The sequence below is a fragment of the Dermacentor andersoni genome, chromosome 4 (assembly GCF_023375885.2).
Source record: "Dermacentor andersoni chromosome 4, qqDerAnde1_hic_scaffold, whole genome shotgun sequence".
NCBI lineage: Eukaryota > Metazoa > Arthropoda > Arachnida > Ixodida > Ixodidae > Dermacentor > Dermacentor andersoni.
In genome coordinates this window covers 111,321,327-111,340,464 of record NC_092817.1, presented here as the reverse complement: position 1 = coordinate 111,340,464, position 19,138 = coordinate 111,321,327, and the positions used below count along the sequence as shown (strand labels likewise).

Sequence of the window (19,138 nt, the reverse complement as noted above, 5' to 3'; positions counted from 1 at the left end):
TTAAGCTACACTGTAATGTGCTAGCATTGACCCTTCCCTATCATTAGACAAGAAGATATCCGTCAAATGATCGCGACTATCGGTGAATATCGGCCGATCTTTGCATGTAACTCTGCCTTTTCTATCGGGACAACGAAAAAATAAAAAAAAAAATAATGCTCTTTCTTTTTTCTGTACCACAGCGACGTCATAAACAGCTCTGAATGGCTGTCAGTGTAGTTATTATGGGTCTCGTCTCTCGTACTGCGACCGGATGCGCCACAGGCATAATCAGGAAACACGTGCTATGTCCAATGGCAGTGCCCCCGTTCCACTCTTAATATTCTTCACCGCATGACATAGCTGTACAGCGGCCAATATGACTTAACGAAACCACCCATTATACATCGCAAATTAAACCTTTGCCTCACGCGCACTGAACGCACTGAACTGAGACTCACGCTGCCTACACACGATTTGGATTTAAATCCAACTTCATCTAGCTACCTAGCTCAAAATGACAATTACGGTGTTGCTGTGCTGCATATTATTCGTTTGCTTGCTTTCTTGCTTGCCTTTGCTGGTTGGCTTGTTTGTTTGCTTGCTTTTCGCAGTGAGATCGCAGCAGTCTTTCGGGATAATTATAACCACGTCCGCACATTCTGGCGGGCTGGTCAGAATTTCGGCGTCTCCGGACAAATCGGGAGAATTCGCAGGTACCTATTCCTTTTCATGCTTTTCACGCTTCGTCAGAGCGACGCTCCACCAGCGTTATCAGTGTGATGAGCCGGCCTTGAACGGCGAATGATAAGAGTGGCATAAAATCGCGGGAAAGGCATCGCTGCAAAATTGCCGCGCGGGTAGCCGAAATATTTTTATTGCGATAACAATTACAAGGACACTCCAGGCGCATTTCCGACGTCGTCGCCTCCGTCTGCGTCACCATGATAACGTCACCGTGATAAGTGCGATAACATCGTGGCCGCGCGCCGTATGCTGTGTGCGAGTGAAAGCGCGCGGTCTCGCGCGCGTAAGGGAGGAAGGGGGAGAGAAAGCGCGCCGTCTTCCATCGCGGGCAAGACACCGGGCAGCCTTCTACTCCGGCGGCGGCTGAGTATGGTGCGGCGGAGCGCGGGCCCCATCTTGAAAGCGATCTGCGACGGGGACAGAGTGCGCCAAGTGCTGATAGCTTTGTGTGCGCTGTGTCCTCCCCACTTTGTCCGCGTTGAAACGAGAGGCAGCACGAAGGTCAATTCGCTCGCTGATGCTGCCGCGCTTCCTCACGCCAGCGTTTTGTCAGCGAGGGTCCGCGGTCATCGAGTAAGATGTGTTCATGTTTGCTTCTGCGCGCGTGACAGCAAGCTTGTTAAATAAGTTAGTAAGCGAATGTTTACAACTATATACGGCCGGTTAAACTACTATCTTCATTTCGTATAGCCGTCTACCAATTTGCTATCGCAATCGATGCTTCGAGTTTCGGACGAAACTACGATTTTTTTCAACCATTTTCATTTCCATTTTTTCCTGTACTGCTTCTGCATTTCATTTGAAACCAATGTTAACTTTCCCTATGCTTTCCTTGCCTTCGATCCCCGTGTGCATCATATGGTTGCGGTATATCATTGCAATACAAACATTCGAAGGAAAAAGAGAAGGCGATTTAACAGCTCACGAAGCACGCACCGTTCAGTGGCGATTCGACCTGCTGCGCTACAGGCTGTGCGTTTGCATCGTTGACGTTCACGGCTGTGTGCGCGTTTGGTTGTGGATTGAATGCTGGGACTTCAACCTCCTTGAGCATGGCGGCGATCGCCTGACGGTCCGTGATGCACGGAATGCCAAACATAGTTGCCCGCAGGTTCGCTGCAGCCACGATGTAGTCCATGTGCAGCGCCTGCGATACGACGGAAGTGAAAAGTGCGAGTCAGAATGGCGAGACGAGCGTTGCGTTGTAATAGAAGCAAAAGCCGTAACTGCAGTAGAGACCTGAATGCTTCGGACGCACCTTACATATGGACAACCATATATACGCTTATAAGCACATGTAGAAGCATGCATACAAACAGTAAAACACACAAACGCACAAGCAGCATGTACTCTTACGTTGTCGGGGTCAAATTCGATGGGATGAGGACATCGTTTGTGGCCAGACCAGAAAAGAGTACCAGAGGTTGTAGTCTGTGAGAAAAAAAAAACAAAGTTGCGCAAGTTAGACCCACCAGTTTAGTTCATAACTCGCTAAAGTCAGTGTTAGATTAACAGAAAATGTACAATGTCATGGTGATGACCAAATGTGTTTTATTCGAAAAATTCCTGCCAGTCTGTGCTATTCCCAACGTCTTTTCTGTTCCTCCGAAACCAATGCAACTGAGGCACCAACAACGTCATTGTGGCGCCATTTACTTCACAGCGTTTTATCTCATTTCGGTCGTTTGTGTCCTAGTAGTTGCCAGGTTGAGTCATTCCTTAGCTTTGAATGCAATTGAACCCTCATATATTCGAATAATGTTGTCCAGCGCCGAGCAGACGATTCCAGAATTATTGTGTCGTTGCCATTTTGTGTTCCGTATTCGCCTTCTTGACGTTCCAGACATCAGCTAACGGCGAAAACTCTATGATCGCCATTGCAGAAGTTTTATGCATCATTCTCGGCTAAATTGCACAGTCTTCCCTCAAGCTAGCAGTATACGGTAGCACCCTTCCCACCTCTACTTCGCTAGCAAAGCCCGAGAAGGCGAACTCGTACGTGGTTCTCGGGAAAGTTGCGGAGCAGCTGTCGTATCTGGTTGCTGTACTGCTCCTGGAACCGCAGCCTGGCGAACGCGACACAGTCGTCGAAAACAATCGCTCGCTCGTCGACCAGAATCTTCTTCATTTCTTCCATTAGCACCACCTGTAATGGGAAGGCGGTGATACACTCATTCCTGCCTTGCTCCGAATACTTGCGTTGTTTCCGAAGTATTTGTTTATTTATTTGTTTACGTCAGGAAAATACGGGATTGCCCAGGCAATAAGCGAAAAATTCACTTGAAGGAAACCCTCTTGTACTTGAAGGACACCCTCTTGTACATGGCATAGAGCAAACGTTCAAATTTACCTATACAACGAACAATGAGTGCGCAACTAAGCATACAGAAGAAGTTGTACAAAAAAATGAAATATCATTTGCACGCGCTACCAAGCCTTTTAGCTGAAAGAAAATGGACTAACACTCGGACGGTTTCCTCAGATAATGTTCTACAGGTTAACAAAATCTATCCGCTCTTAATGATATGATTCGGTCTACTGAATAATATACTTGCTTGTTCGTTTTTCTTTTCCCTGCTTGAATTTCTGGCATAGTTTCACTGGTTCCATCATGTCAGGTTTTCTTCTGGATTCTCACGACACAAAAGAAACCTCTGGATGATTTCGTACACGGAACAACAAAATGGCGCACTCTCAAGTGAATATTCTATAAACCATTCCTTTGAACAAAGCTCATTATAGTATTGTTTCGCCAGAGCTTTGGAGGGCGCAGCAAGCACTCGCCTACACGCTATGCTTATGCATCTTTACAAATGCTGTCTTATAGAAATCATGCACTATTTTGCCTTCATATTGATCATTCACATCATTGATTTTTTGTACCACGAACATCATATGAGGAAAACTCATATAGAAAAGTATTTATGAACATTCAGAAACACTCTATATAGCGCGCGCGGACTTTCCGTTGATTGGACGAACAAGCTTTCGTAATGCCGGTGAGCTGACTATGCCGTGGGGGACGCAGAGCACAGCCTCAAGTTAACAATAACGCAGCTGTGGGTGCACTCGTCGCATTAGATAAGTGTCCCCCCCCCCCCCCCCCCCCCCCCCCCCCGAGCGCAGACATTTACCTTCTCCGAAGAGATGAAAAACACCCTGCTGCTACACCAGATTGAAGAAATATCGTGGATGTTGTTTATCTCTCTCAGGTGATCAAGTAAGATCTAAGATATACTTAATATTCATCTGCATTTATTGCTTTAGCTGCGCAGTGCTATCTTCGCCACGTCACTGTGGCAAATTATTCTTACTTGTTCCACACCTCACCAAACACTCCTTCAACATTCCTCTACAAAGTTTTCTTATACGAATCCCGCTAGAGAACCCTCAGCTCTGTTTATTTACGGTGCATCCTCTTGTCGGTGGAAAAAATAGGCGAAGTACAACATAATACAGCGTGGTGTGTTCATTAACGATGAAGCATACGAGGACTTGGGCGTATGCGCCCGCAGATCCGTCCTGTAAAATGTGAGCGGCGATAGAAGACGAACAACCTTCATACAAGAAAACAGTATTTACGACGAAAGGTCCTTCGGGTTTTCAACGAGAGTTCGCCAGTAAAATCGTTTCTTCGAATTGCTTGCTTGCCTCGTGATGAAATACTGAAATACGATGGTAATCACTATATAACGTTGAATGAGCTCAAAACATGTATTGCGAAAACAAATTCACGACGGACAGTTCACTTTCTTACGGGCAGCGCACAATCTGTTGTATTCGCACTAGCCTTTCGGTTCTCTCTAGTCAAACTGGAATGAAACCAAACTTTTGAAGGGAGTCTGCCGAGTTCCCATGCGCCGCTTACTTTACATTGCTACACATGGAGCCAGTCGTTTTTGTATATGCTACGTTGCATGTATTACCGCATGGTTGTTCCACTGTAACCATGAATACCGCCTTTCAAACGTGAACTGGGCACGTCTTGGAGAACACTCCGCCGTATCTGTCATCGTGATTGCGCTCATAAATGTGCCATGCATTACTGCTTGCGAAGCATTGGGCTGAATGGAAAGCCGATATTGGTGATTGAGCCTTATTGTAATCTAATGCCACCGAAGCAAATACAACTGATAGCTAGCCGCACCGTCGGTCACACAAAACGAGACGACAATCACAATGAGGACTGGCATCAACTCATGCGGGAATTCGTAGACAGTTATTTTTGCTATAACCAGCAGCCATTTTCTTTTTCCTATATCAAACGCTATCTTGGTAGTCATTTGAAATCACAGCCAAATTTTCCTCTTTGTACAGTCAGTATAACCATAGTTCATTTACAGTGTCTCGAAAAGCAAAGTTGGCTTTCAAAAGAAGCTCGCCAGTTGGAAGGGCTGCAAAGAAAAAACTTTACAGGAGACACAGGACGCGGCAGCAATGTCATAACCTTTAAAACATTCGGAGGCTGCCATAAAAACGAAGAAAAAGATGCTTACTTTCTGGTTCAGTGGCAGCGTTTGTAGGACCTTCAGCCGAAAATGAGGGTCACTGTAAAGATCAGTGAATGAAAACAAGAAAGGCATCAGCGACTTTGTTGTGTTTGACACACCAAGATCACGGCACCAAGATGCCCCCCTCTCCCACTGCAAGGCTGAGATAAAACCAAAATCTAAATGTTGCATCTTCATATCGCTTCTAACAACTTTACCAGAGACTGGCGGGCCGACTTCTTGACATACTGTTAGCCCGCGTCATAATATAGAAATTCGAATGGAGTCAGAGCCACTTCTCACCCATTCTAACGTCGAAAGACACAACGTTTTTGTCCATCATATTCTTGGAAATTGGAACTGTGATGACATTTTTCATTCTTCATTATTACTAGTATAGTATGTCATTTCTAAATTCAAGATAGATTGCTTATACAAATGGAGCAGCAAGTGCAACACTGAATCTTCAGAACATTTTTATATATAATACGTCGTCAAAAGTCATTCGAAGATAAAAAAAGATACAGCTACCATCCGTTCCGCCACTATTTCTCTCTGATGCTGGAAGAGTGACTCTGCAGTGCAGCTAAATCTCTTCGACCTGCACTGAAGCTACGACGCGAGCAGGCGTCTCTTTGGTCTTACGAGAACCTCGATGGCGAACAAATATGAAAACGCGTATAACAAACGCCGTGAAGCCAATTTCTGTGAACAATAACGCTGCTTTTATGAGCGCGAACGAGAACAGCCTTCTCTCTTCGATGACCACCATGGCATTACGAGACTTTCTCAAGGCTGCAAATAGTGCGATGAAATCAAATCAAACAGATTGCATTTACGCAAGCAAAACATGCAACGTTTCTCCCTAAAGCTAAGCCCGTTATGCCTTCCCAAGAAGTTGTACGTGGCCTTTGCTGTTATTTTTTAATTGTGCAGCCCTGATTTAAGGATTTCTATGACGTGTCGGGAATTGTTTCGCAATTCGCGCCACCTCATCAAGGTTCCTCAATCTCGAGATGTTTCAGGCAAAGGTCGTACGCCGATTAAAAACGTATTTTCTGCAGGAAAGCACGCGTAAGAAAGCGAGAGATTTACGTGACTAATGAACGACCGTCGGCTTCTTGCATTATCGGACAAATGTGGAGACAAACACGACGGGGAAATGCGCGCTTTTGATTCAAATGGACGGCTTACTTTATTTCCAGAGACAGAGACGAGACAAAAGGTGGCAGAAATGCAAGAGGAGCGTAAATGTTTAACAAGAGTAATCTTTTTTAGGTAATATCCATAAAACGGGTAGCAAAATAAGGCACGGTGTTCAATTGTTGTGTTTTAGCGTCTATTAATTTAGATTTTCTTAACATAACCAAACTGATTGTGTACAAGAGAGGTCAGATCGTAGAAATGCGCGTACATCCGCTTTTGCGGTGCACTGTATACTCGCCTTAAGTACTGGACAGCACTTGCTGCAGACTGCTTGAACAGACCTTCGAATTCATCTCGTGCCCACTGGAAAGACAAAATGTTCCGTCCTTTTTTCAGCACAGTATCATTTCGACGTCATCACACACACCAGTAGTGGAACGGGGCTTTGCATAAGCGAGACATTCCTTGGGTCTGAAAACAAAAATATTGCGGACACTCGATTTGCTCAGGTAGAAGCTTGGCCAGAATTCACAAAGCTTTTACATTGTAAAAGCTGCTTGCAATTCACCAGCCGCCTTCAGTAATATATTTTTATAACATCACTATTGGCCGATACTGGTTATCATGAACACTTCTACTGCGAATACAAGCTGTTGTGATTGCCTTTTCTCCTAAAGGTGCCGCCACGTGTCTCAAAGAACGGCCACCGCATGTATGCTACATGCACAGCTATACCTCCGACTAGAGACGCCTACTTCTGACTAGACGTGCCACCAGAAAAAACAAGCCTCAGCCCAGTAAGTACATTTACGAGAATCAAGTCTCAAGCTACACGAGATAATGAGAGGCAGAATGAAAGTCTGACGGCACATACATGTCGCCGGTTGGACGACCGGCCAAACTAAAATCAATAAAGTTGATATATCAGTGCTCCTGGGGTGCGATCGATCGGAGATCTTTGTTCGATACGCGTTTTGTTCGGTTGCTGCAACGCCACAAAGTGGCAGTGGGAAAAATTTGTGAGAACGGGGCGGAGAGTGCAGCCAATCGGCAAGCGGTGAACTCCCCGAAAGTTTACTTCCTTCGTTTGTCGTCTGCTTGGAGACAGTATACTACAGAACGAAATGCTTCTCGTCTTCCAATGAGTGAAATCTTTATCTGAAAGATGCATTTTTTCTCAAGCTTAAACACGTTTTCAAATAGTAATACGTGTGACTACTACAATTTATAACCATTAGTTTCTCAGCGTCGTCCCTAGCTGGTGTCGCGCAAAGCGAGGAAAGAAAAAAAAAACGACGGGAACAGTGGCGCACTTTTCAAGAGGCAACAACAACATTCTAGTGGCTCGCTGGCACCCGATGATGGGGTCGAGTTCGCCGTACAACCAACGCATCATTTGTTTCGAGAAACGAAAGCGACGCTGGAATTCGCATTCTGAAATTTCTTAGAACGCGTTTCGCACCTCCACTGCTCTCGTTCCTCCTCACGCAACGCCAATGCAACAAAAGAAGTTCCTATCGCAAGCGTCATTTTCTATAATTAAACAATGGATTGGATCGGAACGTGCCATTCCGCGACTGAAGCAGCCGTTGAGATCCAAGCCAATTCACCAAACGCGCCATGCGAAACCGGTATCATACGAGCGTATGATCGCTCCAAACTTCCCAACTCCCATCGCGTTCGGCGCCTAGCGTGTCGTCACTTTGACGTCACCAAAAACGTGGCCGCGCTCCGCAGCTGATGACGTCGGCGCGGAGTAGGCCAATCTCGCGCCGGTAACCAAACGAACGCGCCGAACAACGATCTCCGATCGCACCCCTGTTACGTAAAACCCATACTGTTCCTAACGAACTGGCCGTAAAAGAGTCTACGGTTGTAAAGATTGCAGTTGCAAAGTTTCAACAAAACATTCCGACAGAACCCGTCTCACAATGAATATCGACGTTATTGCGATTAGCATTGCAGCAATGCAGCGATACCTTATTGCCAACGTCGAAACATCTAATGCAGCTGGGTTCCTCGCGCTTCCCTCCGCACACGCTGCACCATGTAGCGGCGCCGCCGCTACATGGCGCGGGTGCGATTCCGCTGAGCACTGGAGAAAATTCTTAAGAATGTTTTCTTTAGCTTTTTTTTTTGTCATTGAAGAGCGGCACATACGCAATCTGACATGCCCAGTTACCCAAGTTGGCGTCAAATAGGCTTGCTGAAAAGCGAAACATGCCTATGTGGCATGTTCCGCAGTGATCCGATGTTGGCATCAGGTTCATTGAAAAGCTGCACAGGTAAGTTGACGCATTTCAAGTGATCCAAGTTGGCATCAAAGAAGGTCATTGAACAACGGCACAAGCCCTGTGCCACATACCGAGTGACTCAAGTTGGTTTGACAGGTGGTTTCGAGCCCTGTTCCCTCAACTCAGCAGCGCGATGCGCTACCCATCAGACCATAGATTACCCACTCCTAGTGACGCAAGTTACAAGGGAAACAGATAGTTGCTCCGACATAAACCAGCACTCCAAGCAACAGCTTCATCAGTGATTTGAAATTCTAATAGCTCGACGACAGCGGTGAAACTTGCATGTCTATGCTTTTTCAACGTAGCCATTACAGCACAACGCCTCCATCCGCATGAAATTATGCGGGCTATTACAAAACCAATAAGGTATATATTGTGTAAGAAAAAACGCTTGAAGAACCAACTCACATATTCGAATCAATGTGAAAAGATTTAGTGAAGCGGTCAACTAAACTTTACGCTGTTGTTCACATTCTCCAACGTGTTTTGCCGCAGAGCTAGCACGTGCCTTCCCGCAGACCGAGAATTACACAGTCTTGGGGATCGTCCCGATTCGCTAAGACATTGTCTCCCGATCGGCCCATTTTACTTGTCCGGAATCGGCCTACTTTACAACAAGACGAAAAAGACCAAGAGACGTGCTAAACATTGGGAAAGAAGGTACAGAACGCCTCGCTATAATAAAAGAATTAACCCCTTTGAAGGCATACATTCGTTGCGGTACCGTTTTTTTTTGTTTCATTGTGTAATTCCGAGGAGAGCAGAACCAGTCCCTGGCACATCTGTAGCCAGAAAGGGGCTACATATAAGCCGCTTTCTTTTACGAGTGTTGTCTGTCCTGCGTATGAGCTATTCGGCCAGACACAAGCAGCCGCAGCAGCCCACGATGACCAAAAGTCCGCGACGGTTCGCTAAAACTCTCCGCTTTAAAAAACAAAAAGAGCGCTCGGGATAGGAAAGGCACAATACGGACCTGCAGGGTGTGCTCGATGTTATTTGGAAAATGCTTGATTGTGCAGACGGGTACCGACTTCTCGGGCGGATCGTGGGAGGACGAGTAGGATTCGGTCAAGTCCGGCTTCACCACCTGGACATTTCCCTTAGTTCCCATGGTGCCGGACTCGAGCAGCGGCTTGCGGTAGTACACGCAGCGCTTATCCATGTACTGGCCTGCACGACGTTAGTTAATGTGATAATAGTGTTAGTTATTGTGCGTGACAAAAAAATTCTCGATGCCCCCATGTATAGGAGGCTCATTCAAAGCTTTAGCGACGGCTTTCGGGAGCGAGCGGTTAAAGTCACAGTTGTAGCTAGGAGAACACTTCATAATAAACACGAAGAAAACGTGTGCCCTACACACACACAAAAAAAAAGAACGTTCATTACTGCTAACGAGGCTAAAGGCACTGGCTTTCGTAATCTTGCTGTGTTCTGAGATTTTAAGGTGACACGCAATGTACCCACGTCAATACTGCGAATACGGTTGACCTAGTCTGTTGACAGGCAGCAGCATCCAGGCAGCAGCATTCTGTTAATGGACACGCAAGCATGCAATGCAGCAGTGCGAATTATAGAGTCCAAAAACTCCAGCAAGCATTTACGCCTTCGTAAAGAGGAAGGCACGACAATAATACAGCTCCTACCCCCCCCCCCCCCCCCCCATACCACAACCACTACTCCCGCAATGCGTTCCCGAGCTGTGACGGCAACCCAGAATTTCCAAGATGGCTGCACACTCACGCGCGTCCACGTTGTCCAGTGCATTGGCCACGCCGTGGAGAGAATCGAAGAAGTCGTCGTTGTATACGTTCTCCGTTTCTGGACCCACTCTGTCCTCGTGGACTGCGATGTTCACGTCGGGGTTCATTTCAACGACAGCTTTCGCGGCTGTGGCCGACTTCATGCGCTGCGCGCGGCGACAAACCATAAGAACACGCTTGAAAAAAGCGCAATCGCCGTAACATAGGTCGAAGAAGGTGAATTTTATGCAAAATAATTTTGAGTCTACCATGTGCCAAATGCGCAATTATGCAGTACCACGTAGGGTTCGCTGACAGGAACTGGGGCCGAATCCACGAAGGCCCGCACTGAGGAAAAGCTCGCTAGAAGTGCTCGTAAGAGCAGATTCCGGACAATCATGTTGCGCTGGACGTATCATGGTAGGCCTTTAGCCAATGGCAAAGTAATTAAGAACGAAAATCCTGAATTCGGCCCAAAGGTTTTCGTTGGTAAGTGCTTTATATCACTGACTGGCCACTCTCTTAATATGTCCAGTGTCGGAAATGGCTTGAAGTTTCCCTTAAAAGCAATTCTAGTGCAAGAGCTTTTTTGTAAATACGGCTGAGCCGAATTCACAAAGCTTTCCATTCTTAAGTGATCGTTTCCATTGGCCGGTCGCTTTCTTTAATAATTATTAGAGGTGGGTGAATATCAATATTCTCGAATACAGATCGAACACGAGTAGTAAGCTTCGAATAGCGAATCGACCATGGAATAGTCCAACGCAGACGCATACATTTACAGAAGGAATATGTAGTTCGGTATAATTAGACAGTACGTTTGTACTCACAAGTGAGAAATAGGAAGACAGACAACTATTAGGGACAATTAGGATCGGCTTTAAACACAGCTTCACTAATTGTCACTTCAAAAATTGCACAAATAGCCTCAGATCTTTAGCGCCCGGTTCTAAACAAGCTTTTCAAGAATGAATGGCTGCTGTATGACTAGCTTTCCTAAAATGCTACATAAGAGGTCGCCAGAAAAGCAAAATCAGAAGGCGAGGAAAAAGAAAACAAGCAGCTGCTGAAAGTCTTGTGAACCGTAAACACATATAGAAATGGGAAGAAATCACTGGTTGTAAAACTGCTACATTACTGGACTAATAAAACATTTAATGACAGAACACAAGCAAAAATCATGCGTTGTCACGTAGGCTTCCGCCAAGACACCAAAAACAAAGCTTACATTACCTATTTTGTGACTGAATTGCTTCTAAACTTTTGTCGTTGTTCCGCTTTTGATGGTTTGTGATCTTTTGTTTGGCATATGAAGCACAAGACTTTAACAGTCGGTTGTTGCACAATATTTGAAGTATTCTAACATACCGAAGAGGCAACTCTCGAATACGAATAAGTATAGGGTGTTACATTCGAGTCGTATTCGAAACTTCGATTATTCTCCCACCCTAAATAATATTATGTCCAGCATCGGGATTGGGTTGACTTTGTTTTCACTAAAACCTTCGGCGTAATTTTTGTGTGTGTGTGTGTGTGTGTGCGTGCGTGCGTGCGTGCGTGCGTGTGCGTGTGCGTGTGCGTGTGCGTGTGCGTGTGTGTGTGTGTGTGTGTGTGTGTGTGAGAGAATACGGGACTTGAATACGACTCCCACACGACCTGGTCGACTCAGAAGCCGACGCCAAACCTAACCACATTCGCACAAACTTGTTTCTGGTACAAGTCGAAGTGTAGCAGTCACCTACAACGTCGAGGCAAGGCAACCGGCAGCGAGCGGATTGGCGGTTGCCTGCTGTTGGCTATTTATTTTCCGCCCGCACTACGCTTCTCACATGCAACAGGCCCCAACTGGTCGGGTTGAATCAATGTAACGAGTAAAGGTCTTGCTAACTAATGCGTCCGAATCTAAGTGGTGGCGCGTTAAGACTTATTTTTATTCGTTGCAGAAAAATGGTGAAGCCGTGGCCTCGTACGGCGAAGGAACAGACGGACACCGCGAGCCGATCTTATCGCCAGGTTGCAGCATGGTCGTGCAGACCAGTTTGCTTGTATCCCAGACGTGGCGTGCACATTAATTGGGCCTGATCGAGCGCTCATGCGATGACCGAAAGGGAGACGATGAGGGCACGGGTCTATTTCGCACAAGCACCCGGGAGAACAAGGTGTCGTGAACCAGCGTTCGGTCAAAGCACAGAGCCGTGACGCTTTAGTATACCCCCTATCCTGAAAACGGGGAAGTCATACGCTCCTACCTACTAGCGAAAATAATTCGTAGGGTTCCGATTAAAGAGCCACAACCGCAGGAGGAGAAAACGACTATACTCTGCTCTTTTTGCGCCCAACCAGATACAGACATTAAAGTGCACATTACGCTTCCCGCAACATTTTTACAGGCAAGAAACGGGCACCGCAAAACGGATGAAGCTAATAAATGACTCACGCCGACGTCTTCTGGTCGGAACAGGAACTGCCTGTTGAGATTGGACCGCTCGATGACGTCCATGTCTGTCACGTGAATGAGGCCGTCACTTGCCCCAATGCCCATCATGGCGAAGTTCTTGAGAAGCTCGCAGCCAATGGCTCCAGCGCCAACCTTCACGTGGGGTATAATACGCAACCATTGCTCCAATTAGGGCATCAAAATCGCAAGGAACCGCTACATGTTAGCAAAAGAAGAAAGTCAATTTTTGTTGCCCGCTTCCACACAGTTCCACGTCAAGAGAAAGTGGAAAAAACTGTATAATTTGGATATGCAGCGTACATATGTAAAAAAAAAATCAAATGTATAGTAACTGGTTAGCTGAACTGTCCATAACTCAACAAACGCTCCAGCACATAAAAAAGCTACTAAAAAGAGAGAAGTAGAATTTACTCAATATCTAGTGCGCAACAAGGAATTTTAGAAACTACACAAAAGAGGAAATTCAGATGTGAAATTGCTGTAATGGGACCTCTCATATTTGCAGCATAAAGGGTAGGGGGGAAAGTGCGGTAATGCGCAAACATTAAACTAAGTAAAAACAAACTAAACTCATAGTAAATCAATGCTGATACAAGACGAACGAATAAGTGGCAATAATGGGTAGTCCAAAACATGTTTTTAGTAAAAACAAACTGCTAACAATCAGATCACGTGCTGATTATAAACGCGTAACCAAAACATCACTACACCGATTATTTAGATTACAGTATGGAACGTAAGCACAAACCGAAGTCCTAAAACGATGTGAGGTATGTGATGCTCACTACAACTTAACTGCTGAGGAAAAAAATGCATGACCTCAGAGTTGGTTAAAATGATTAAAGCGATGATTTAGACCTAACCTTAAAAGATAAATATTCGGTAGCTTATTTACTGAAAACCAGTCGCTTGAGTGCGTAATGAAATCGAACGTTTTGCAGAAGTAGGTTATTTCGTAATCAAAATCTTGTTAAATCTCATTCTTACGAATGCACTGAAGAATAATGTGGTTGCTAATGATGCGATAGGCAAGTATTGACGCATTGTAATGAACTGTAAGTGATCAATCCTAAGTATATTGAGATAATGAAAACGTGGAGAGACATCAGAATCGCGAGGACTGAAAGGTAATCGCACGGATAGCTTGATATTGAATTCGTTGAAGCGGAACCAAATTGGTTACGTAAGCTAGTCCCCAAGAAGCAATAAGAGCGTTAAGAACGTTATTTTCAACGCCCCTAAATCAGTATCCCGAGGAATTAAGACAGCGTCGAATGTAGATGTGATAGGTTGGGCATTACAGGGCTAAGCACAACATACGCAATTCTTAATAGCTCAAAAAAAAAAAACCTTAAGACAGCCGACCAGGCAAAATTCGCCCAAGAAAGCAGTTGCAAACAAAAAGTGGGTAACGAGAGCGTAAGATTAAATTCCTCACGACAAAGTAGTTTTGAGCCATCAGCTGGTCCTGCACACCGACTCCGAAAACCCGGGTCTGTGCAGCGTAACGGGTGCGCTCCTGCACAGTGAAGACAAGAGGATGACGAAAGCCGCACACTTCTGAACAAAGAAATCTGCAGCGACGGCGAAAATTCTGGCGAATTCCTGCCCAACGCAACGAATCATTCCGAAACTACTGAGAGTCTTTACTCTGCAGAAAGCTCACCATTGCGTTGGCAGCCGCTTCCAAAACGTCTCCGCCCTTTGGGAGGCACTCGAAAGCGTCGAAATAGAGCCATTGCTGGATCGGCATGAACTTCCCACTGCACGCCTGTGAGGTAATAAATAAACTGAACGGCGTGAAAGCATAGTCGAGGGAGAAAAATACGTGCAAACAGCAAATATTGCGTTATGCGGCTGCCTATAAGTAAAAGCACTTGCCAATTCTATCAGTCAATTCGCGGTTTGAGAAAGCAGCTTATGTTCCCTACTAAACAGGACACACAAGATTCATTCGAGGACGACGTATGGTATTATGGTCTGATATCCTGCGTGCGTGAGAATCTTAAAAAGCTAATGCCTGCTTTTCTGTCACATTTGACTGTTTTACAAGGCATTTACACCTACCAATAAGCGAATGGGCGAACTCGTTTTGGTTTTGTCCAAAACTACGGTCGAGAGACTTAGAAATCAAAATACAAAGAGTACCAAAGTTGTCATAATGCCATCGTTTGCGGTTATAGTGACGGAACGTCGCCTTCGTGTTCGTTTTTCTTTTTTCTCTATTTCTTTTTGCGTGTGTGGGGGGGGGGGGGGGTGTTGTTTGGAGGGGTGGAAGATTCGCTGCTTAGCTTCAACGGCTAAACTGTGTCCGGCAGCTCAAGGTTTTTCCTCACTATGTGGTCCTTTCGAAACGCTTCCGTATGGAGTTCAATAAGTTTGTTAGTTTTCCACACAATCCTTAAGAAAATGTTTGCGCGGCCGATAATAACATTCTCCATCACAGCGTGTTCATTTTGATTTGACATCATGTTCATATGAGTAGCAAGGAAAGCATGCACGATTTTTAAACCTTATTTTAAACACCCGTTTATATTCAAGAAGGCAGCGGCAGCAAGTCTTTTGGTTCTACTAAGTGTCTGCTATAAGTACGCAGCCCATGTAAGAACGAAGTATCTACTAAGTACGTAGCCCATTCCACGACACTTCTCGTAGAAAGCTTACAAAGCTGAGCTTTAGAAGCTGACTCTGCGCAGCACAGCCACCTGAATGTAAACCCTTAAAGGGCCCCTCACCACATTCGGCCATTTTTAACAAACGAACGTAGCGTATACATGATGCGGAGACAATCATGTCTGCAAAACGTTACGGCGCTGTGCGCCGCGAGATCAGCTGAAATTTCAAAGGAAACGCCGCGCTCCCTCGCTCTCGTTTACAGCGCCCTGCCAGCCGCAGAGCCACGGTCATACGCACGCACATTCCTCATTGGCGTGCGCGTTTCGTCACTGACCATGACCAATCAACCAGTCATGACCATGACCAACCAAAGCGGGAGGCGCAACGCTGCAAGAAAGGAGGTGGTGCTTACGCCGCGGTACATTGCTCGACTCCGGTATGGGAGAAGGCCGGGAAAAAAAGCACCGCTCGGAAACGCTACAAGATGCAGAGGGAGAGAGCGTCTCCGTTGGCAATAACTCTCGCCTCCTGGCGGCATGATAGCAGGGTAGTTAATTTCTTCAATTTCTTCCAAAACTGATCCTATTAGAAACATTGTTTTCGTAACACGCTTATTAGACGGCGCTTTACAGCTTCCAATGTATAACCGAAATTTGCAATGGGGCCTCGTGAGCTCAGGCCAAACGGGCAACGAGCGAGGAACCCACCTTCATCACTTCCTGGGCGGCGATGCTTCCGATCACCGCCTGCATGGGACACAGGGAGCCCGCCGATACGCATGACAGGGTCGTTATCAGCTTCTCGTCTACGCTTTCCAGTGGTGTGGCCTTAGCAGCGTTCTTTTTCTTGGCTAGTTGGACAACCTCCGCTGCATCGTCCTGCAATGACCACGGTCGCTTAGCGGACGGATCTCATGGACAAGGTGATGAAGCAAGATGCCAACCTCATGTATCAAGTCAGCTAATGCCTATGTGAAGACATTCCGCTTCGGACAGCATGCCTTAGGTCCCGATGCGTACTATGTACAAGTTTCACTTTCTGAAATTCGCTATTTATAAACGAAACTACGAACTACGCTTTGGGTTATATGGAAAGCGCTACTTCGTATAACTTTAATCGATTTGTGGGCCGACTATGAAAACGTAGGTGCGGACTTTCCTCTCAAATATATTTCATTTTTATTTAGTATCAGTATATGGAACGATAACTGAAAAGAGGTTGAAAGCGTTCCGTTCCTAACACCAGAAGTTTCACACTCGTTGGTTCGAAAGTGGTATACGTAGATTAAAGGTTTCGCAAATATGTTTTATTGCGATAGCAGTTATATAGATAATAAAGGCGCATTTCTACCGCCGCTGGCGTCGGCGTTGCCGTGATGTTCTGTATAACGTCCAAGTGCGATAACATCGTGGCCGCGTGCCGTATGCTGTAGGGGCGAATGAAAACCTACGTGGGTGAGCCGCGGGGACGGTGGCTCGATCTCGCACTCGTAAGACAGGAAGGCGGAGAGAAAGTGCAGCGTCTTTCATCGATCGCAAGGCAACGGGTGGAAGCGCGGCTGAGCGCGGCAGCGTGGACCCTATCTTGAAAGCGATCTACGATGCGTACAGAGTCGAGACGCGCCGAGAGCTCACAGCTTCGTGTGCGCTGTGTTCTTGCCGTTTAGGTCACGTTGAAGCAAAAGGCAGCACGAAGGTCGATTCGCTCGCTGCTGCTGCCGCTCTTCCTCCTGCCAGCGTTGAGATGTATTCATGCTTGGGTGTGTGCGCACGACACCAGGATTCTTAATTTAGTTTATGAGTATGTTCGGAAGTTTTTATGGCCTATATATCTATTATTTGTACTTCGTACAACTGTCTAATAATTTTCTATTGCAATCGCTGCTTTGCCTTTCGGGCGAAATTGCGACTTTCCTTTAGTAGAAGGACATGCCAAAACGTACACTGTCGCTTTTGTTTCTTCTAAGCAATCAAGCTCCTATTAGTGAAAACTATCGATTAGTTATCGTATGAGGGCGTTATTTGACAAGCATCGTTATGATAACGAGACAATCACGGCTACGATAGCCAATAACGGACGACACTTAGGCAGGAATGTTGCCGATATACGTCCTGATTTAGAGTGAAGGTAAACTACCAAAATATTGAAAGCAACTGAACCACACTTGCAATCGAGTGGCCACTTTTTATTCTTGTCAACAAATAAGCGAAAATCGGCTCCCATTCCGTAAAACTTTATCGCCGCGTGGCAATAAATACGGTCGCGCTCACTGCAATCCTAGGAAGTACGTGGTCACGTGGTGAGAGCGATTAGAAAAGACCTGTCAACACAAAAGACGTGGAAAGAAAGCGTTGCGATGCCAGCACTAGAAATGAAAAACACAGATTGACCAATACCTCGCGTTGCAAATTTCGAGTGCAAAAGGCATGCATGTAGCGTTTTATGCTGCTCAGCCGTGCGTCTTATTGCCTGCTCAATCTTTATAAATAGATACTCTACTACTGAATTTGTCATCGCGCTCACTTCTACAACACATTCCAGTTCCATGTAGACTTCTTGGCCGACGTTGCACTATACAGGTCTAGCCCAATGTGATGACGTACCTTGTTCCATGGCCGAGGAAGGCGTGAGTGAAACTCGTGAAATTCGTGAAGAGCCTGGAAACCCAGGTGAAGTTGCGGCGCACGGTTCACTTTGGCGAAGTCCGAAATGACGAAGTCCGGCTCAGCCATGGACTCCCTTAAAGATTTCTGCACATGCACAGAACAGGCAGACCATCAACGCTCGCTTCCTGTGAAGAAATAACCACAAAAAGGCAAGGCCGCACATACGATAGATGCTCACAGCGATTTCAATCAGCTTGAATACCCTACACTTGATAAAATAACCTAAAGGCAACTGACAAACAGTATACCCTACACTCGAAAAAATAACGTAAAAGAACTCACAAACTTGATGTCCTTTGGCATCTTTACTTGGGTTGCGACGCCGCCTAGGGTGTATTCACCGAACTGCGTTGTGTCGCCGATGGAGAATGTGTAGGGACCTGGATGAGCGTAAAACGCACCAGGACAGGCAAGGAGTCTATAGCGTCGTACTAAGGCGAAGACTTTACATTCTAAGCGATGCTTCCGCTGCCACTAGAAGAACAGCTCACTCACCGAGCACCTTGATTTTCATCGGTGGGCAGTTGTTTATCTCGGTCATGCCCTTGACTTCAGAGAAGGTGACGTAGTCTCCGTCTTCGAAGCCGTGCCGCATTCTGTCCAGGCAGGTCACCACGCCCTCCTCGCCCTGTGCAGGTGCGCAGAGATATGACGTAACCACGGTGTAAGAGTTTATCTTATTCCGTGACCGAACGAAAGCGAAAATCCATGCCTGTTTTCGCACTGATACTATCCACCTTATATAAGGTGCTTTTCAGTAACTTTTCTATCCACTTTTCTAAAACGCTCGGGGGCTAAAGTCAAGGTTCCGCTCCCATCAATCGATGTGTTTTAACCTTTCATTTTATGAGCGAAGAATGGACCTATTCAGCGATTTCTTCGCCGCATTATGCGTTAATAATGTGTATGGACGATAAAACAGGAAGTGTCCCGGGCTACCGGTTAGGTAGAGTATTGTCGAATAGGTGGGCTGGAGAGAATGTAAGACTAAATGAGAATC

The 19,138-nt window shown here is 46.0% G+C and overlaps 1 protein-coding gene across 2 annotated transcripts in view; it reads right to left on the bottom strand.

Moving 5' to 3' along the window:
• The window catches only part of LOC126537486 (ubiquitin-like modifier-activating enzyme 1), a 44,650-nt gene that overhangs the window by 14,115 nt on the left and 11,397 nt on the right, over nt 1–19,138 (bottom strand). For both annotated transcript variants that reach the window (XR_008613788.2, XM_055074287.2), the window contains exons 7-20: nt 18,634–18,766; nt 18,421–18,518; nt 18,076–18,222; nt 16,180–16,350; nt 14,523–14,627; nt 14,295–14,375; nt 12,836–12,988; nt 10,400–10,565; nt 9,633–9,829; nt 6,661–6,725; nt 5,223–5,274; nt 2,726–2,872; nt 2,083–2,157; nt 1,663–1,873 (exon numbers count right to left, since the gene is read on the bottom strand). Coding sequence is in view for 1 of the 2 variants with exons in the window: in XM_055074287.2 (XP_054930262.1) it covers nt 1,663–1,873; nt 2,083–2,157; nt 2,726–2,872; nt 5,223–5,274; nt 6,661–6,725; nt 9,633–9,829; nt 10,400–10,565; nt 12,836–12,988; nt 14,295–14,375; nt 14,523–14,627; nt 16,180–16,350; nt 18,076–18,222; nt 18,421–18,518; nt 18,634–18,766 (1,801 nt within the window). In the remaining variant the exon portion in view is untranslated. The remainder of the gene's footprint in view (nt 1–1,662; nt 1,874–2,082; nt 2,158–2,725; nt 2,873–5,222; nt 5,275–6,660; nt 6,726–9,632; nt 9,830–10,399; nt 10,566–12,835; nt 12,989–14,294; nt 14,376–14,522; nt 14,628–16,179; nt 16,351–18,075; nt 18,223–18,420; nt 18,519–18,633; nt 18,767–19,138) is intronic.